We start from the raw sequence: 19,519 nt of genomic DNA, 5'->3' as shown, positions 1-19,519 counted from the left end.
CACCCAAGTTCTGTGGGAGAGGGCGTGCATCCCCCCGCCCCTGCCCCAGACACACCTTCCCGCACCTTCCCGCACCACAGAGCTAGAAAAAGCGAACACACAATGAAACTACACAGAGTGTGCGGGGTTATGGTTTACTCCGCTACCTTAAACACATCAGCTTAACCAGAGTTCGCGCCCTGACCTCTCCGGAGTTTGCCTAATAGAATTCAATCAAGATAATAACAGTATTTTTTATTAATGAATAACCCCGGATAGCATTACATCAAGTTACCGCTTCTAGCCGGGAAGCCTAGGCAGTAACAGACCTCACTAAAGCCATATGCTTCCCAGCAGACCAAGGGGGGCGGGAGGGTGAGGAAAGAGAAAGAAAAGAAACCCACCTTTTTCAGTCACTACTTGTCAAAGTAAACATCAAGGCAGCTGCTCTGGGGAAGACCGGTCCCCAAGGTTCTAGACTCTTACTATATATTTCCCCTTCTCTTCAGTTAAAAGGGGGAGGGGGGCGAGTCTTTGGTGGCCGATATGTACTCCTGTTCTTCAGCAAAGAAGTTAAATTATTGATAGTGGAAATTGCATGGCGGAGGTAATACTCGCACGCCTTCAGTGAGAAGCTCCATTTGATCTAGGCAGAGACTGGGAGATTTCATGCTAGCTCGCCGGGGGTGGGTGGGGGGAGCGGCAGCGCGAGCAGTCCTCTCCTCGGTGAATGGGAAAGTGGGTGGGAGTCCACGAGAGGGCTCCACGCTGCCTTGACGTGAGCTGTCATATGATACCTCCTCTGCCTCGAAATAGACACTCTAGTGCACGAATTACCAGAATCAGAATTCCGCGCATTTAAAATGATACATCTTTTATTAGAAGAATTCCGTTCCAGGGCATTGCATGCTCTGTAGACGTTTCCACTTCCAGTCCTAGCGAACTCACGCACACAGAAGCCAAACCTTTCATCATCTAGGCAGCAACAACACATTTTTTTTTAAATCTTTAACCAAAATTTAGGGTGAGGGGTGGGTGGGGTTGGGTGAGTAGCTCCCTGAGCCCCCTTCCTATGGGGCAGTGAGGGGTCTTTGGGCCGGTTTTCTTTTCTTTTCTTTTTTTTTTCTTTTTCTTTTTTCTTTTTTTTTTTTTACCTGTGGCTAAGAGATCAGTTACATGACTGGTTTCTGGAGGACTATTTTCATTATGGTAAACTCTGCCAAGTGTCTACCTGGATTCTTGCTTTGGTAAACGTTGCCCCTCTAATCCAGCCAGTAAGTAAAGGCTAGGGCAGACCTTCACTTATTTATTTATTTTAGGGGAAAAAAAAGAACAAGAGGGCAGTATTGAGCATAGTGTCGCAGCCTCTTGTTAGCATAATCACCTGTCTGAAGAGTAAAAGGGAGGTTCCTTCTTCTAAGGCTAGCCTTTAGTATGGCTGAGGCCATGCCCAGGGATTAGCATTTTAATAAGCAATTCCTTTACAGACAATCTCAAGTCACCATGGAAGACTGACATGTGTGATTCATAGAGGAGGCAAAAATGAGTCTTGGGGACGCACCTCAACTTCTGTGGCTCTGTGTATGTGAATGTGCATGTTTGCGGAATGTAAACGACTTAATCATTGTTAAGGCATTGCTGACTGACTATCTCTAAATGCTTAAACATTAAATTTGCCGGAGGAAAGGAGGTGTGAACATTCCCTTTCCCAGACAGTTGGTGGTTACCAAGAATGGTAGTGTTGTATACTGAGATTCATTTATCTAAGGGCTGATCTTAATAAAGTGGACTTACTAACATTTGCTATTTGACAGCTTCTGAAAATTGACAGAAATCATTTCTGTTTTATAAGTGAAGAACTGGAGATTCAATACCTCATAATAATTCAACCAAGTGCACATACATACCAGAGATTCACCTCCAAAGACCTCAAAAACTCAAGCTAGAAATGCCCCCTCCTTCTACTCTTTGCCCTTCAGTAAAGGGAAGTCATCAGAATTCAAGATCCTCCAGAGTCCCTTTATAAACTGTTGGTTTGGATAGTCTAGTTATTCAAATATATGCACACTCTCGGAATGTCACTCACAGTTAGCTTTGCCCCTCTGACAAGTTGGTGGAGCATGAGATCAATACAAAGGATTGGACAGCACAGATGTGGGAGTTTACTGTGGCATACCTAATCTATACGAAATGTGCAGGGGCAACAGAACAATAAAGGGCATGAAACTAGGTTTGGGCCACCTTAAAGACCCTCTGTTTCTTCCTAGGGTATATGCTGAATGCAACCATGATATCTTCTATTACTGTAACTTAAGTGGCTACATTATAATCTTTAAAACTACTAGTATCTCTTTAAAAAGGACTTGGGGAATCCTACCCCAAGTTTAAAAGGTAAATAACTTTAAGTCAGCTTCAAACAGATGCCTACTTTCCAACTTGACATTTGTTAGGAATGAGTTTTGACCCCAGGTTTTGCAACCTCTTGTAATTTACTTCATTTTCAAAAACTACATTGTAAGCAAATGTCTTTGTTAGCATTGCCACTGCTGCTCAGGTAGGCGTTATGTCAAATCTTTATTCTACTGAACCTATACTGCCCTGTTACCACTTCTGCTGAAGACACCATGCTTTCATGCTGGGACTCTGATTGGATGGCTGATCTTGTTATTCTCACTCTCCCTGGCATGACAGACAGAAATGTTTGTGTCTTCCCTTTCCAGTGGGTGGTGCATTTTTACTGAGAAAAAGAAGAAGTCAGAAGGCCGGAGTTTTTGGGGATAGAGATCAAGTACCAAGTCAGATAAACCCGAGCAAGTAGACTTCTTCCCACTTTTGAGCATTTTAAAACTCTCTGATTTGTGATTGTGGCAATGCCTGAACAGTTAGAGACCAGACTTAGGTCATTTACCTATTTGCCATAATAACTTCCCTCCCTTACACTGAAGAACATCAGAGCCAAGATGGATCAAGTGCCTGCACTTTACAGGAAGTTATGAATGCTTTTAAAAGTTTTCACTCTGGTAACATTCAACTCGTTTTCGTGGCTTAAGATCAAATTTTTTAAAGAACGACTTTTCTTTATTTTTGATCAGGTGTCACCATTTAACTCAAACTCACTTTGGACTTGACTCCTGAGTGTCCTGTACTACAGGCCCCTGCTAAAGCACTAGATTACTGTCATATTATGCTCAAGGGCAAATCTTGATAAAAATTGCCGCATGATTTTTTTTTTACAGTTTGGTTTCTGATATAAAAGATTGTTATGGGAACAAATATTCCTTCCAAGTTTTTGATGGCTATGTTTTCTCTACCATTAAAAGGAAGAAGAAACTATGAAGAAAAGAAAAGTCATTACTGTGGGGACTTAAAGTTAATTTTGAGTGAGTCTAATTCTTAATTCCTCTCGGTTTGCTGCCTAATATTCTCCCAACTCAACGTTTCAAGGGACAAAAGTGAGGCATAAATGTGACTTCCCATCTATTCTTGTCAGGAAATATAAACTAATCCTCATTACCCAAGTGGGAACAGAGGCAGTAGGATCAGATTTGATACTGACATATTTTTCTATTAATAATTTTAATTGGATGAGGTCAATCCTACTATCTCCATAAGCATTTCATGTTTAATTGTGTTTATTGAAGTTTCTTGGTTACTCCTGCCTTCACTCTTCTTTGAAGCAAAACAAAACAAACAAAACAAAACAGGTTTAGTATCAAATGAATTGACCCCAAACATTGCTGGAAACCAGAGAAAGTAATTAATATGGGGAAATAGTAAGTAAACAGAAAACTTCCCCAATGAGCAGAGTGACAAGGATGTTTTCAAATCCATGCTGCATGATTTTCAAGGTCTGGTTTGGCCTTGAACTGTGTCATTCACAGCCTTTGAAATCATTAAATAAGGTCTCTTCTTCACAGGAAAAATGGTTTCCTTATTCATTGGGTAGTACTTCTCTGTAAGATTCCTATAGGGCATAAAAATAATTCCATGCTATACTTAGATGTGGCCAAATTGGCCAACACATGTTACAGGAATTCCGTATCCTGGCAGGCCTGGCATGGACGGATAAAAACAAAGAAACACAGAAGGCCTAGGTATAGAGTTGAAAAGGAGGGTCTAAAAGGAGATGATCCCATCTGGAAATACTTGTCTACTTCAAGGGAAATACCATAAAAATCATTATGAAATTGCTGAGGCTAACCCCCTAAATATTCAAGATTCATCTACTCGTAAACCCTCTTCTAGGTTACCAGATCTTCTCTGAAAACATGGAAAGATTAACAATGAAAGACACATTGACATATTCATTAAACTATAGTTACAGGCATAGTCACCAAGGGCATGGAACTGTGGATTTGAGAAATAAGAGCTAGACTCACTAACCATGGTATGTGTTGGTTGGCCTGGGAGTAGAGCCATGGAAATCATGAACAAACTTAAATTACTGGGTTTCAGGACATTGAGTTAGATATCCAGAGTAAGTTAATTTTAATTTTGAAAAACAACTATGTTTAAATATGGGATGGTTGAAGGAAGATTTTTCTGTTATTAAATGTCACATTATTTTCCCATAAACAAATGAAGAAAGAAAAGCATGAAAACACAGTAACTGTGGTGCTGTCCAAAGTCATATTAGGAACGTGCACCAAGAATTGGGGCTATTTTCCCTGTGATTTTGATATGTGTGCCTTTGTTATATGAACTGTGTAATGAAAGACCTGGGTAGGTTATGCAGCTCTCTTGACCTGGTCCTCCCTAGGGACATGGCAGAGGGGGAACAGAAGGGGGAGGCCTCCACAGCGCATGCAAGCAGCAGGGTTATGGTTGGCTCTGTCTAGCACATAGCATCATCTGGAAGCATCCAAAAGCCACCACTCCATCAATTTCAATTTCCCTTTACTTCACAATTAGATTCATTCAATTGGCTATAACTTGTTGGGCATCAATATGTATCAGCCATTATTCTACGTGTTATGACACAAACAGATAAACAAAACACATCTCTAAGCTTTAGGAGTTTATAGTCTTGGCCATGGGTTATAGTGTAGTTCAAGGACTATTTGTTATTTGCCAAAGGAGAGAACTTACATTATTTTGTCTTGCCTTATGTTTGTTATACTGCATAAACTGATAACCATCTGTCTGTCCCATGTAGTAGTGATGAAAAGAAACTTCCCTCTGAGGTTTCAGAGATACAAAGGAGTTAGGGAGGGCACACCATGGTTAACTATTGTCCTGGTTCTTGTTATTCATGGTTAGCGTGTTTTCATAAGGCAAGCAAATAAGAGTGGAGAGAGTGGTTGAGAAGAAATGGGGCAAGTGTTGCTTATTGGGGGGCATATAATTTTGACATATGAGTAGGCAAACTGTTTCCTAGAATAGATTCTCTATTCTGTTTATTTGTATGTATGTGTACTTGCATGAGTTTAAGTACACGCCACTTATGCTGGTGCCTGGAACTGGAGTTTTAGGTAGTCATGAACCACTTGGTATTGGTGCTAGGAACCAAAGCTGAGTCCTCTTCAAGATAAGTATGTGCTCCTAACTGCAGAGCCATCACTCCAGCTCCTAGTTAGATTTGTTGCTGTTAAAGATAGATCTGGAAATGGTGTGTGTATGTGTATATCTCTGTGTGTGCACCTGCATATATATATATATATATATATATATATATATGGTGTGTGTGTGTGTGTGTGTGTGTGTGTATGTGTGTAGGTCAAATATAAACTATAGGTGTTGTTACTCAAGAATCTTTCCTTCTGAAAATGCCAGACATCTTGGTGTTTTAGAGAAAGGGTCTCTCACTGGCCTGGAGGTCACTGGCTAGGTAGGCTGCCTAGAGAGCAAACACCAGGGATCTGGTTGTCTAAACCTCTACAAGATACCATCTGTGATATTTTAGGTGAGTTTTAGGGGACAGAATCAGGCCTTTTTACTTTTGGGCAAATAGTTTTACAGACGGAGCTACTTTCCAGCCCTTGCAAGGGCTGTTATGGGGCTATACTGTCTTCTTACAGAATAGATTAAGCCTCCTTCTCAGAACTTCTAGAACCTAGCATTGCTGCTCTTGGAAGTTCTTCTTGGAGCATATTTTAATTGTTATAATTAGTATCTTATTTCATTTCATCCAACCTTACTGAAGATGAAGAACAGCTGCTTATTAAGTTTCTGATGTTGCTAAATCACCACTCAGACTGTTCTCATAGCATATCAAAGCTCATAACTTTCTCCATAAACTCTAACTTCCAATCCATCCATCACTTCTATTGTTCTACCCTGGACATCCTCCAAAGTCTCCATATTCTTCAGAAAACATGAAGCCCTGTACTCAGCATGTGTGTGAAATTATCCAGGACTCAGAAAACATCAGAATCATGAGTTATCTGAACGCAGCTGTTGGGAAATACTAAGGGAGAAGAAGATTCAATCAGATTGACAAATCGTCCCTTGGAAGTTGGAGACAGGAGAGGTCATTTTATAGAAGAACAAGCCTTTGTATCAAAGCTGAATCTTTATCCTCAGCATAAACATGCTGCGTTTCTCCCCAAAGGAAACAGGTCCTGAACAACGTACTCATTTCCTGACCCCAAACCCAGTCACAGACAATGCTGTCTAACGATGTTCAGTACACTACTTACTATCACAAGTTGTGGACTTTTAACTAACTAAATTGGAATACTTCTTTCAAATCCTTAAGGGTTACCACTATTGTACAGTCTCTTAGAAGAATAAGATTTATGAAATACACTACTTTTGAGGCTTTTACTTCCGAAGAACCATTGTAGCTTTTGTCTTCCGTTTTGTGAACACCTAAACCTAATTAGAATAAAGTTAATAAAACAAGTCCAATCACATGAGACCCATACTAACCAGCCTGACACCTAGAATCAAGCTGTCCTGGATGTTTCATTCATCAGGTATACTTCTATCACGATGTCACAGTCCACACCAAATGTATAATGAATTCAGTGTCCTTCCTTGGTGAACTTGGGGTAGAAGTGGGATAAGGTCTTTCCATACTCTCCAGTAGTTTTAGTTCCCATTTTACTCTAACTTCTCTGAAAAGACTACTTGTGCTAAGATTTATCAACATGCCTTCCAACAATCATTTAAAATCACATTGTCTCTGTAAGTTGCTTTCTAGGAGAAGGGTGGATGAAATTTATCAAGAAGACATCCAAGTAGATGTATGACTTCCTGTCCTCTGCTGTCTTCCTATGCTTCTAGAGCTGGTGTTTTCACTTCTGAGGTGCTGCAAAGATACAAAGGACCCAGATACCATTCCTGGCGTGCTCCCAAATGAAATGTATTTCCAGAGAGGTTTCAAGTTTGGAGTGGAGCCCTTAGAGGAAGAACACTGAATTGCACAAGGAAAGCCAATAAACATCTTAGTCCCTAGCAGGAACTATGAGCCTGCAATTACGTTTCAGGCTGTGCTTGTCCATTTTCTTCTTCTCTATATCTGTAAACAATATGTTAGAGTTGGAGGTTTGTCATAGACTCTGTGTCTTTGGAGAGAATGTTCTTCATCAGAGCATCTGCAGTACCACAGCCAGTAATAGTTAGAAAAGGCAAACTTATGAAATGGCTTCTAAACACACTAAATCCCAATCTAAACAATTTATAACGTTTCTTACTCAATAACTCTTAGAAGTCAACTCATTCAGAACAGTTCTAAACAAGTTAAGAAAGAAGTAAGACAGCCCCCATTGGGTAATAAACTGAAGTGAGTGCAAGAATATGCAGGTAAGGATCCTCAGAACTCTGGTGGGGCTAGATAGTTATTTCTGGAAAATCCTGTATGGATAGTGTCTGAGGCATGACGACAGTTATAACAGCTGAGATTGTATAAGAGGTTGCAGGTGCTGTTAATAATTACAAGAAAATTTTGGCATTAGACAGACACAAAACCCAGCTTTGCCACAGCGGCTGAGCCACTCTAGTACAATTAATTATTAGCTAAAGGATTAATCAGTTTCCTTATGTTAAGCTATGAATACTGACAGGCTTTGGTTAGAGAGATTGTCATGGAAAGGATTCACTGAGGTGTGGTAATAAGGAATGCTCACTGTATTAAATGAGACAAAAATCAGGTTTCACTATTCTTTCATTTGATCCTAACACGCTGGTTAAAGTGTCGCCGTGCTCCGTTCTATGATTGTGAAAACAATACTTGAAAATGAGAAGTAACCAGTCACTTGAAAGCTGTTCCCTGATCATCAAATCTTAAAAATCACTCTAAAGTGATGTTTGTGGCCACTGATTTTGAGGCTTTCACCTATTGTGGGGAGATGTGGTGAGGACTGTTTAGGAAAATACGTGTGCAAACCAAACGATATAAATGAAGTGAAGGCTTGTGAACCACCCATTACATAGAAATACTGGACTTCCCTCCTCCCACCTCCCTCATTCCCTTCCTCCCTTCCTTCGTTTCTTTCTCGTACTGGGAATTGAACCTAGGGATTCACACACACTAAGCAAGTATTCCAGTACTGAGTCAAGTCCTCAGATTAATGTGTGTATGTATGTATGTATGTATGTATGTATGTATGTATGTATGTATGTATGTGTGTATGTGTTTAGTATTTTAAGATAGAATATCTTCAACTTACCCAGGGTAGCCTTGAACTTGTGTCCTTCCCACCCAACCTCCAGAAAAAAATGGGATTGCAGACCTGTACCATCAGGCCAGGCTTAGAAGGCAGGGTTTTAAAATGAACTTGTAAGTCAGAAAACTTTAGGTCTGAAGTTCAACTTCTCCACTTAAAATTTACTGTGTTTGTTTGGGCAAATTACTTAAACTCCCTGAGCTCCAGTTTCCTTGTTTACATAATTAGAATATAATCTGTCCCTAAGAGTTACTTTCAGGGTTAAATAATATATATCAAAGGCAAAGCAGAGAGCTTAGTATATGCTAAATGCAAAACAGATGTTGCCTCACCTCACAATTTGTGTCACTGTTCCTACAGGGTAGCAATGACAAAATCTAAGAGTCTTCAGTCAGTTGAGTTTGTTAAAGTTGTGTTAGCTTTCTGGGGGGTAGTATTCCCTACGTGAATAGCCAAAGCTTAAACTTTCGAGATCTGCTTTGCAGGAGTGGCCATGTTGAAGGTCAAACCCAAGATGTCATGCATGCTAAGCAACCACTCTACCACTAAGCTATACCCTGCCCATGCCCCTGGAACACCCTATCCTTTCCACAGGAGGGCTAGATTTCTAGAGCTGTGGAGTTGTACTGCAGATGATACTAAAACTATACACTAGGGTCATAGCATGCGCAATTGAAGCACACCTTCCACACCATGGCTATGTCGTCGATTGGCCTTTTACACACTGTGTAGCTTGCTTAATGGCAAAACCAATTTAATTGTTTTTCTCCCAATGCCAATTTCCTTTGCCAGAAAAGAAAACCAAATGGCTAATGTTGACACTGGATAACTTCACATTTCTGAATCAATGCTATGTTAATAATTTCCTCCCACATGTTCTGTTGTCAGATGTGTAGAGGATTTTATCCAGTAGTATTTGCGGACTTTATTATAAGCAGAAGTTAGACATTTTTCTATTGCATGCCAATTGTTAGTTATTTCAAAATTATAGCAATCATTTTGCTCCTAGATTATCTAATATATAAAAGTACATATATTTTTATATCACAATATATTACATTTTATATTATTATAACTATCCATAATGCAATTGTTTTCCTTTGTAACCATAAACTTTTTATTATCTTCATTTAGAAGTAGTATTCTGAGATGAGTTTACAAAAGGGTTTATTAGACTGCCAAGAGTCTATGCCACAAAAAGGCTACAAATCCCATGTTAGTTCAACATGTCATAAAGAATAAGAGCTTAATTCTTTAGTATTGATTGTGGAAGTCGTTGGAGAGGAAGAAGTTCTCAGAGGAGGATGAAGGTGAAAGTCAAGGAAATCATTGTTTTCTACTAAAGTAGTTAGAAATAATGAGCATAGAAGGCAGAGATCATGGACAGGAGAAACGGGCCTGGAGGAATGCCCACAGAGAGAGAGCCCCTGTAGGAGTGGCCTGGAGGAGCACTCACAGAGAGCCCCTGTAGAATCTCAGTTCTTCTCGACTTCCCTGATTATTTCTCTACTCAGTTTGCTGCACATCTCCTCTCTCTTTCCCATTCATCTTTCCAGCCATACTTTCCCTCATCGGCTTCCTGTTTGGGTGAACACTCATGCAAACACTTAACTTGACTATGTCATCTTACAGAGTCCTTAATACTTACAGATTATACATATTCAATATATTTCTGTGAACCTGAAGAGATCTCTGTTCTAACTTCCCTTGGCACTGAGACAGATTCTGAAGGGATTCCTAGGTATCACAGCACTTCATATATATTCTGGCACTAAGATTCCAGTGCTTTTCTTCTGCTGCTGGGCCTTGCATCCCAGTTTGGAAAGGGTATGCATTCACTCAGAGGTTAAAAACATTGGAAAGGTCATTTCTACTTCCCATAGTAATCCAGAGAAATAACCTTTTCTGTTTAAAATATCTCAGATAAGCTACATTTTTATTTATTTATTTATTTATTTTTTTACCAGCTTCAGGTTGAACTGTTAAATTTGGGATTACAAATTGTCAAATGGCTTGCTCATAGAAACTTTCCTTAAGGTTTATTCTTTTTTTTTAAAGTTTATACTTTGAAATATATTTTGCCATTTGTCTAAAATAGAATTCAAGAGTGATGTCTGTCATCCTCAGTGCATCAGAAGTTATTTTAAATATGGCATCTTTATAAAAGTCAATAGCTGTCTCATCAAAGGGTAATCATGTCCAGTGTGGGTGGCTGTGCCGATTGTCTCTGAACTACTGCAGCAATCTAGCCAATCGCGGGGAATGGCTTGCAGTCTCTCTACACCCACATTTCTTCTTAATTATCTCCACCAGGCTGAGTTAGCTAAGGACAGATCTATAGCATTTCCTGGATGTCCAAATGCCCACACACCTTCTGCAGGCCTTGAGATACCAGTTCTCTTTCATGTTTCTCCTGACTGGCCCACCTAATTATCTATTAGCATGTACATATAATGCATTATTTATAAGAACAAGACACTTTCAGAATGCAATACCTTTAATTTTAAAAAGGAATGACATAAAACATAGAACATGGATGTCACAAAGAAAAATGCCCTCAAATTTGACAGTGGGAATTCTCCCACAACCCTCCCTTAACATACATCTAAAGAAATTTAAAGTCCTTGTTCAATTTAAACTATCATTATCATCATTTTTGAAAAAAAAATGGCAAATTCCATATCCAGAGTCCTCCTATGTACGTCCCAAATATATTTCATTTAAGCTTTTTAAAAAATGTATTTAGAAAGTAAAAATATTAATGACCTCTAGAATTAGAAATCATCAAAACTTAGGGTAACTTAAACTCTACTTTGCATAAAGAAATGGGAAATCATTACAGTGCATATCATCCTCCTAAAATACTGGGGAATGGACTCATGGATCTCACACATACCACCGAATGTTCGGCCTTACACCTATCCTTGCTATCTTTTTACTCTCTGTTTTTTGACAGAGTTCCATTAAATTGCACAAACTGACTTTAAATTCACTCTGCAGTCTAGGCAGGCCTTGAACTTTTGATCCTTCTATCTCGCCCTCGTCCTCTTGAGTGTCCATATACCCATTCCAGATTGTATATTGTACACTAATCAACCATGACACTGAATAGACTTTAGAATTTATCCTAAGAACATCTTTTCTGTACTATGTGTATAGAAACAGTAACTGAGTTGATCTTTTCCCTACTGATAATGAGTCGAGGATAGAGTTTGAACTATGGCTTTGAACCGGAGTCACTGCGTTTTCTTGAAGAAAGTACAAATTCCTATGTCTGTGCCCTTAATGGACCAGCCTACAGGTTCTAGCAAGATAAGGATCATTCAATCTTGCTCATGGCTGAATCTCCAAATTCTGACATAGTTTGGGACTCATAATTGATTGATATTTAATACATATGGAATAAAATTATGACTTTTTTCTGCAGAAATATGTTGGAAGCAAATGCCATCTTAGCCCACTTACGATATGCAAGCGCTATCTACCAAGGTAAACAAGTATCCAGGAATCCAAGACCAAGATGAAATTCCAGAGGGTTGAAAGAGAGCAAGCCAGTGTGAACTCATGCATCGGATATGGGCTGGGCCGAGTGACCTCTGACAAACGTCTGGCAATTAGATTCTATGACTCACGAGTAAAAGTCATGTACTTCTTGGCTCTGGCCTATCTCTGTGTTTGTTTTTCAGGGGAATTAGTGACTGTGACTTAGCTAGTGTGTCAGCCACAGGAAGATTCCTATTTCCTTTGAGCCTCCAACTCTGAGACAGGGAAAGAAGAATTTAGGAAGTCAAGGTCATGGGCTGATAAAAACTTTCCATTAGCTCTGCCAAATTTTGGGAATATTTGTAGAGCCTTTAAAAAAAAATTAACTAAATCAAAATAGGAGGAAATATGCCCAAAATTCCCTCAGAGGCCTTGGACAGGTCTGTGGGGTCATGATAGACACTGGGCAAGTTCAGTCCTTCAAACTGGTAGAATCTGACTCAGCCTCCAGACTGTCCACTGTGGCATGTCTCTGAAGCTTGGCCCCGAAGTTCCCTGTGTGGGAAGCCATGGTGATCCCCTCCCAATATAGCCCATCTGGAAATTAAATGAAGAAACCTGTAGTGAGTTGTCAAAATACTCCATGGAGTGTTCTTACTAGGAAATACAAATAGACTGTGCACTCCAGTATAGAGGACGACTCACAGGATTCTTTCAGTGTTTGAATGAAAGAGAAAAGAGAGGGAGGGAAGACGGGAGGAGAAAAAAAAAGTCAAGATTGGCAAAAAAACCAAACCAAACCAAAACCAAATAAACCAACACCCTCCCCTCCCCCAAACCTCACCAAGTGAGAGTGGAGGCAGGATAATAATTCAATATTTTGACACACATGTCCAAGTGGGGGAACATTACTGCTTACAGAACATGCATCATTGTTCTAGAGACACTCGTGAAAGGAACAGCCCTACATTCCCAACGAAAAGATGTGAGACTTTATAGTCTTGAAGTTATGCTCACTCTGAAGCCAGAAGGGGAGAGAACATTTTATTGTTTAAAAATTTAATCTTCTCCACTTAAGGCAACCCCCTCCACTTCCAGAGCACTCAGTAAGTGGTAAACGTTCACTAAATGCTAATGTTTATTTTATTATTAACTACTACATAGTGTTCTTTATGGGGATTACGGTATGTAATTTTAAGAGATTTGCTGCTTGTTAAACTCCCACTAGAAACACACACACACACACACACACACACACACACACACACACACTGCACTGACAGATCAGCAGAGAAAGAAAGACACCAGCAAAAAAAAAAAAAGATAATTTGAGATACTTCTGAGGTAGCAGTTGTAAAATTAAAATAGGCAACTCATTAAATTATCCATAGAGTGAAAAGAAAGCTACAAAAATAGATATTTTTCTGGCAAGTCAGTGCTGTTCAGAACAAATATAGTTTTCAGCAGAGTTTTTATATCAGATGATATCAGTTCATATTTGTTAGAATCACTTGCATGGTTGGACCAGTTTGCTTTAATTAAAAGCAAAAAATTACGTAGAAGAATGTATTTAGGAAGAAAAAACAACACTTCGACAAGACATCATTTTAACTGACAGACTGTAAGCAATATGATCAAATGAATGCTATCTGAGCGATTGGGAGCATGGTCCCAAAGAGCACAGAAATGTTTAAAAAGTAAAAAATAAAACCCCCTTTGTAAGTCATGTTTTAGCTTGAACTGCCTCAATTCAATTGGCTGACTTTGTGGCTGCTTATCTGGTTTGTGGTCACCCGGGCTGTTGTCTTCTTTCTTCCTTTGCTGGTGTTGATACATTGTTTCTTATTAAAGTTTCCCCTAGAGGACAGGCCAGGAAAAGGAAAGACCTAAATTCACCAGCTTTTTCTTATTAAGAATTTAAAGACTTGGTAGGGGAAGTGCAAACGAAAGCAGCAGCTAACACAGGTTGATCCCACCTCTTTTCAAAGCTTTCCTCCAATTTACACTGATAGATAACTGACAATATTTAACAAGCCAATTAATCGCTTGCTTTAAAAAAAAAAAAAACCACTTCATTTCCTGTCTTGACCGTACAGATGAGATGATCTTTTTAATTAGCAAGGACTCTGGTTCAATTAAGTACAAATGCTACATGCAAGGAGGATGGTATACTGATGTGGCCCATTTCTGGAGTGGCAGTTTGCAAAGCCTATTCAGACATTCTTCTCTGTCCTCCAAAATTTGCTGTGTTGTGGGTCTTAATGTCAAGGATATTGGAAAAGATACTGGTGAAATGCACACATTTTCATCTAATTCAGTACTAGACATTCCACTGAGGGAGCTAGACCAAGGTAAAAAAAAATCTCACCTACAGAAATGTTTAAACCCAAGTCCAGGGGCTACAAAAGTAGGCTAGATTTCTATTAAAAATATAAGGTTAAAGTTTCCCTCTCTCCCCCTCTCCCTCCCTTTCCACCTCCTATCATCTTCTGACTCCAAAAAGGGCAATTGAAATTCTTTTGCTTTTATGTTAAAGAAATGTATGTTAATACATAAGAATAGTGAATACCAGGGGCACCGTTCTTAAAGCGACAGTCAACCATCTCCCCTTACAAGTCAAGGATGCTTGGGTGTAAGAGGATGACGTGACACTTTTGAGGCTTATTTAAATTGTTAAAAAAAAAAAAGGAAGTTAAAATAATTAGACTGGTATTTTTTCTCCTTGGTGCCCAGACATGATACCTACAATTTCCTCCGCTCAACTGTCAGACAAATTGACAAGTGGACTAAAAACATATTCCCTCAACGAAGCGTTCGTCTAAAACCCTAGCAACTGTATTAGGCAGCCCCAAGTATTCACGAGCAAGGCATGGCGCGGGAGGGAAACTCTGCAATTTAGAATGACAGATGATTATTTTTTTCTTATCCATTAAGCCTTCTCAAAATGTCATAATATTTACACCTATTCCTTGGTGAATTAGATCCAAAGACAGGCAGACAGAAAGAAAGAAGGAAAAAAATTCCCTCCAACTGGTTGCCGCTGGGTTGGGGAAAAGCAGGCGTTGCACCTTTAAATTTTGTCCCTTGGTTCTCTGTCCCCGGCCCCCCTTCTCAGGATTTTGCAATAAATCTCCCAGTTCTGCGTTCAGCCCTGCAGATCCGTATTTAAAACAGCACCATCTGGGAAGGGTGGGTGGCTATGGTGATGCGGGCGCCTTGGAGTTCCTTTGCAGCACGCTTGGAATTGCATCAGACTGATCCGAAATCCCCCCCACCCCCAAGCCCTGCCCCTCCCGCCACGCTTCCCTCTCGGCCCCTCCCCTCCGCTCCTTTCGCGTAGATCTGACTGAGAAAACGCCTGGATCCCGGAACTGTCTGTGCCCCATTCGCTGCAGGCTTGATCCGTAAACCCTGCCCTACGCTCCCTTTGTGTGGCGAACAGCCTATGGGCAGTCATCTGATCCAACTGCCTGTTTTTCATCCCCCCCCGCCCCCCAATTTCCACAATATCTTAGCATCGTCTATGAATTCATCATTTCCACCTGCGCAGAGTTGGGATGCTTTCGTTCATTAAAATAATCTTGAGTTTTGGAAATCTTTCCTTTCCCCTCCATAACGTTCCTCACTCGGATCCCAAGCCTTATCCGGGGAGGGGTCCCAAGCCACCAAGCCTTACACGGAAAGCTGCGGCAGGGCAAAGCTCCTGGCCCGAACAAAGGGCGGTGGTAGCGGTGGGAATGAGGGTTGTGGGAGTGTGGAGGTCTCCCCCGCCCCCCGCCCAGGGGCACGCAAGTCCCTGAACTCCCGGAAGAGAGGCTGGAGGACAGCGCAGCGGCTCGCTCCGGGCGCACTGAGTCCCCTGGGGCGCAGGCGGGGGCAGGGGAGTTGGAGGAAAAGGCTGGGCGGCTCCCAGCCCGAGTCTAGTTTATCCCCTATCCCTCCATCTCCACTCCCCGTTAGGCTACCAGGCCACCCAGGTGGTGGCGGCAGCTCGGCGGGGAGCCGGGGCCCTCCACCCGCGCCAGTGGACACAACCTCGCTCGCCTGGGCGGTCTGCGCGCCCCGCTGATTGGTGGCTCGGTCCAGCCGCCGCACGGAGCTAGGAGTGTTCTTCTCCACCTCCACAAGCCATCCAGGCCCCCTCCCCGAGCCGTTCCCGGGCTCTTCGATCTAGAAAGGACCTTCCACTCCCGAGCGGAGCCTCCCCCCCCTTCCCTGAGTTACCCCGCCTGACTCGGACCTGGGCTCAATGAAGCATCCAGCCCGGCAGGGAGTGGAGCGCAGTCTCAGCGGCTCCCCTTCCCTTGAGAAAGCAGGAGCCCTCCAAGCCAGAGCCCGGAACTCTCGGGGAGGGAAAATAGAAAGGGGTAAAAATTAAAAAGAAAAAAACCAAACAAACAAAAAACAAAAATCACCCAAAACATAAAGAACTATCCAGCGAGAATCGTGAGGGCGATGGAGAGGTAGAGAGAAAATGAGGGAGGGATGGAGGCAGGAGGAGGGGGCGGGGTAGAAGAAGGGGGGCGGGAAGGAGGGAGGGAGGGGGAAAGAGAGGGAGGCAGGGATACCGAGAGAATGAATCCTCTTCACTAGAGGAGCTGAAATTACCTTGATTCATTTTTGTGGATATTTAGCTAACCTCCTTCCCTCTCCCAGCCTCCACCTCCTCTTTCCCCATTGCACACTCCCTCCATCCTCTGATTCTAAATGGTACAAAGTCAAATCTTAGGAAATCGAATGTTGTGTAAAAAGCTTCATAATTAGTAATGAATCTACTGTACACGCACACACACCACACACAAGCAAAAAGAACGGAAAAGAGGGAGGGGAAGGGGGAAATGAGAGAAATCTTACATTTGAATCAGATATTTGCAGTTCCAAGTTAACTAAACTCATTATATCCGCAGGAAGGTTGAGCTTCCCTAACCTCGATTTGCCCCAGGTTCTCACCTAGGTCAATTTAAAGTAGACAAATACCAAGAAACAACCATTTCTCATGCTCTCCTCCACTTCCTCCGCCCCACTACGCGTCCTTTCCGGAAGATCGAGTATCAAAATAGCTCAAGAATTGGGGATGCAGGGTCCCCGCCCCGGTGCTTACCTTCTTTGCGGCTTACACCACCCCGGTGGCTAGATCCTGGAGATAAACACTTGCATTTCCCAAAGTTAACCCAGTATACCAACCCGGAGCTTGCCAAGAGTCTATTCCAGCCTACACCGCTAGGAAGCCAACTTCAGCGAGCTCAATGAGGGGACCAAACTGGGGCTGGCTCTCCAAACGCTCCGCTCCAAAATCTGACTCTCTCTCCAGCCCCGATCTCAGTGTGAGCCGAACCTCGGGAAAGACGCTTTTTAAGGGCGACACCGGGTTGGCTTGACAGCGAGGAAAAGAATACCTGGATGAAGTACTACCACCTCGGACAAATCCGCTGGCTCTGTCCAAGGTGCTGAATGGACTCTGCTCGCCCGGATCACACACCCGGCGCAGCAGGAGGAAAAGGTTAAAAAAATATTCTCTAATTAAGTGGTACTTGATATTGCTCTAGACCGTTTCTTCCACTTCCTTACGTTTTGTCACGTGCGGATGGCTTTGCCAAAGCCATCCTGTTAATAGTTGATCACATGTTGATGAGACCCTTTCCATGTATGAGAGCATTACCCATTTCATTATAGATAGGCACTTCTGACTTATTCCTCTCTCCCCCAACTCCACCCCTATCCTCACCTAAACTCTTAGTCTCTACCCCACTCTTACCCTCTCCACCCCCTAGCCCCAAACTCTAAGAACATTAATGTTTTTAGATGGAAATTAACCCCCTTGCGGATGTCAATTATATGCCCACATATAAATCATACAATATGCTCACACACCATACAGTAAAGCAAAGAATGCAATACAAGACCGTTGTCAGACAAGCATCAGCTTTGAACAGCCAGTATAACAACCCCCTCCAGTCCCAAGTTTGTTCCACGCAGTTCCACGCTGCTGTATTAAATCTCAAATGATTCCAATTAAAGTTGCAGTGGGTAAACCCGATTCCCTGGCCTGAATAGCTGCTGTTCTTTGGCGTGTGAAGTGCTAGGAAGAGCCGTGATATGCCTGTTGTTAGGCAACATGTCAAGATTTTTTTCAATTATAATGCAGGGTTTATTGCTACTCACCATTGTGGCTTTCCTGTCCTGGAGACTCAGTGTCTTAAAATCTCGTCTCCCCAACAGATGCTGGAAGGTAATGTGTCTTGTTTGAAGTCATCATGTGAGAAGTTCGGCTTTGCTCAGTGGATCGCCCACCACTTGGTGTGACTTATGAATCTAATAACCCTTTGCAATATCCGCAAGCTTCAACTCTCATCCACCTTGGCGCTTACAGAAGACAAAGCAACTGGCATCGATGTTGAAAAACCTATAGATTTACGCAAACGCCCTCATTCTGAGAGACACGTTTCCCTTTGAGTTCTTACGTGATTCTAATGAATGAGCGAGGTTACCAATGACTGTCCAACTGCCCTGCTATATAGCGGGCGTTTCCTGAAGCAGCTTTCTCAACGCCTGTCACTGCGCCCTGGCACAAAAAGTTCCCAGAAAAAGTGAGGGAGTTTCAGAGTACCCCCATACAAATAATCCAATTTGCACGCCGCTCCTTTGCCCACTGCTCAGGTCACACCTGGGGCTCTGGCAAAGATGAGCTCGGCTCAGGAGATTTCCCTGTCGCCAGGTAAGAAAACCTTCGCCTTGTCAGGCTAGGGCGGGAAGACCGCTGGGGAACTTGTTGCTTTCCTGCACCAGCCGGCTACCGCTTTAATAAGAATGCCAGAAAAGCGCAGCGGGGAGGGGGCGAGGGGAGGGGGCCAGGGCAGCCTCTCTGAGCCAGTTACGTGACCAACTCACTGTGACTCCCTTGGTAAAAAGGAAACTTCTTAGAAAAGTTCGTGCCCCTCCCCCACCATGACTAAGGGTCTCCAGCGGACGTGGTCGTGAGTGATGATCAAATGGGGGGGGAGGGGTGATGGAGCAGGAGTGACTTGTTCTAGGGAACAACTGCGTGAATCGAAGAGCTCATCAGCCCCACAACTTTCCCTTTTCCTCTTAGGGACTGATGACTAGGCGAGAGGCACCCGGGCGAGCCACTAGTTGCCCACAGGAACCGGTGTAAGCCAAGCTCTCAAGCGGCTTGAGTTGAAGTTATGACTGCGTTTGCTCTAATGGCTTATGGCTTCTCAAATGAGAGTTAACAGCCTCTGTGCGCAGCTAGGTCCGCCCTGCGAGCTCTAGATCTCTGAGCGAAGAGGTATAGGCTAGGAGGGGAGGATTCGCTCTAGTCTCCCGGCTCCGCGTCGGCTCCGTGCTTCCTGCCCAGTATCGCTGCCCTATCTCTGGTGCTTTCCGGGGTTGAGAACGAGGCCACAAGCTCCAGAAGGTGGGCTTCGGGCGCGAGTACAGGGAGGGGG

The 19,519-nt window shown here is 42.5% G+C and overlaps 1 protein-coding gene across 4 annotated transcripts in view; it reads right to left on the bottom strand.

Moving 5' to 3' along the window:
• Bdnf (brain derived neurotrophic factor) overlaps positions 1 to 18,872 on the bottom strand; it is a 50,566-nt gene extending 31,694 nt beyond the window's left edge. The window contains exon 1 of one of the 4 annotated variants that reach the window (XM_032903863.1): positions 18,234 to 18,872. In XM_032903863.1, the coding sequence (XP_032759754.1) occupies positions 18,234 to 18,236 (3 nt within the window). In that variant the 5' untranslated portion in view covers positions 18,237 to 18,872. Of the gene's footprint in view, positions 1 to 383; positions 724 to 17,172; positions 17,672 to 18,233 lie in introns of those variants that run through there. The other 3 variants (XM_032903865.1, XM_032903866.1, XM_032903864.1) reach the window with 3 other exon arrangements.
• Between the last annotated feature and the right edge of the window lie 647 nt (positions 18,873 to 19,519).

The sequence above is a fragment of the Rattus rattus genome, chromosome 5, assembly GCF_011064425.1.
Source record: "Rattus rattus isolate New Zealand chromosome 5, Rrattus_CSIRO_v1, whole genome shotgun sequence".
Classification (NCBI taxonomy): Eukaryota; Metazoa; Chordata; class Mammalia; order Rodentia; family Muridae; genus Rattus; species Rattus rattus.
The sequence above is the reverse complement of the archived record's forward strand: the minus strand, read 5'-3'. Positions and strand labels throughout refer to the sequence as shown.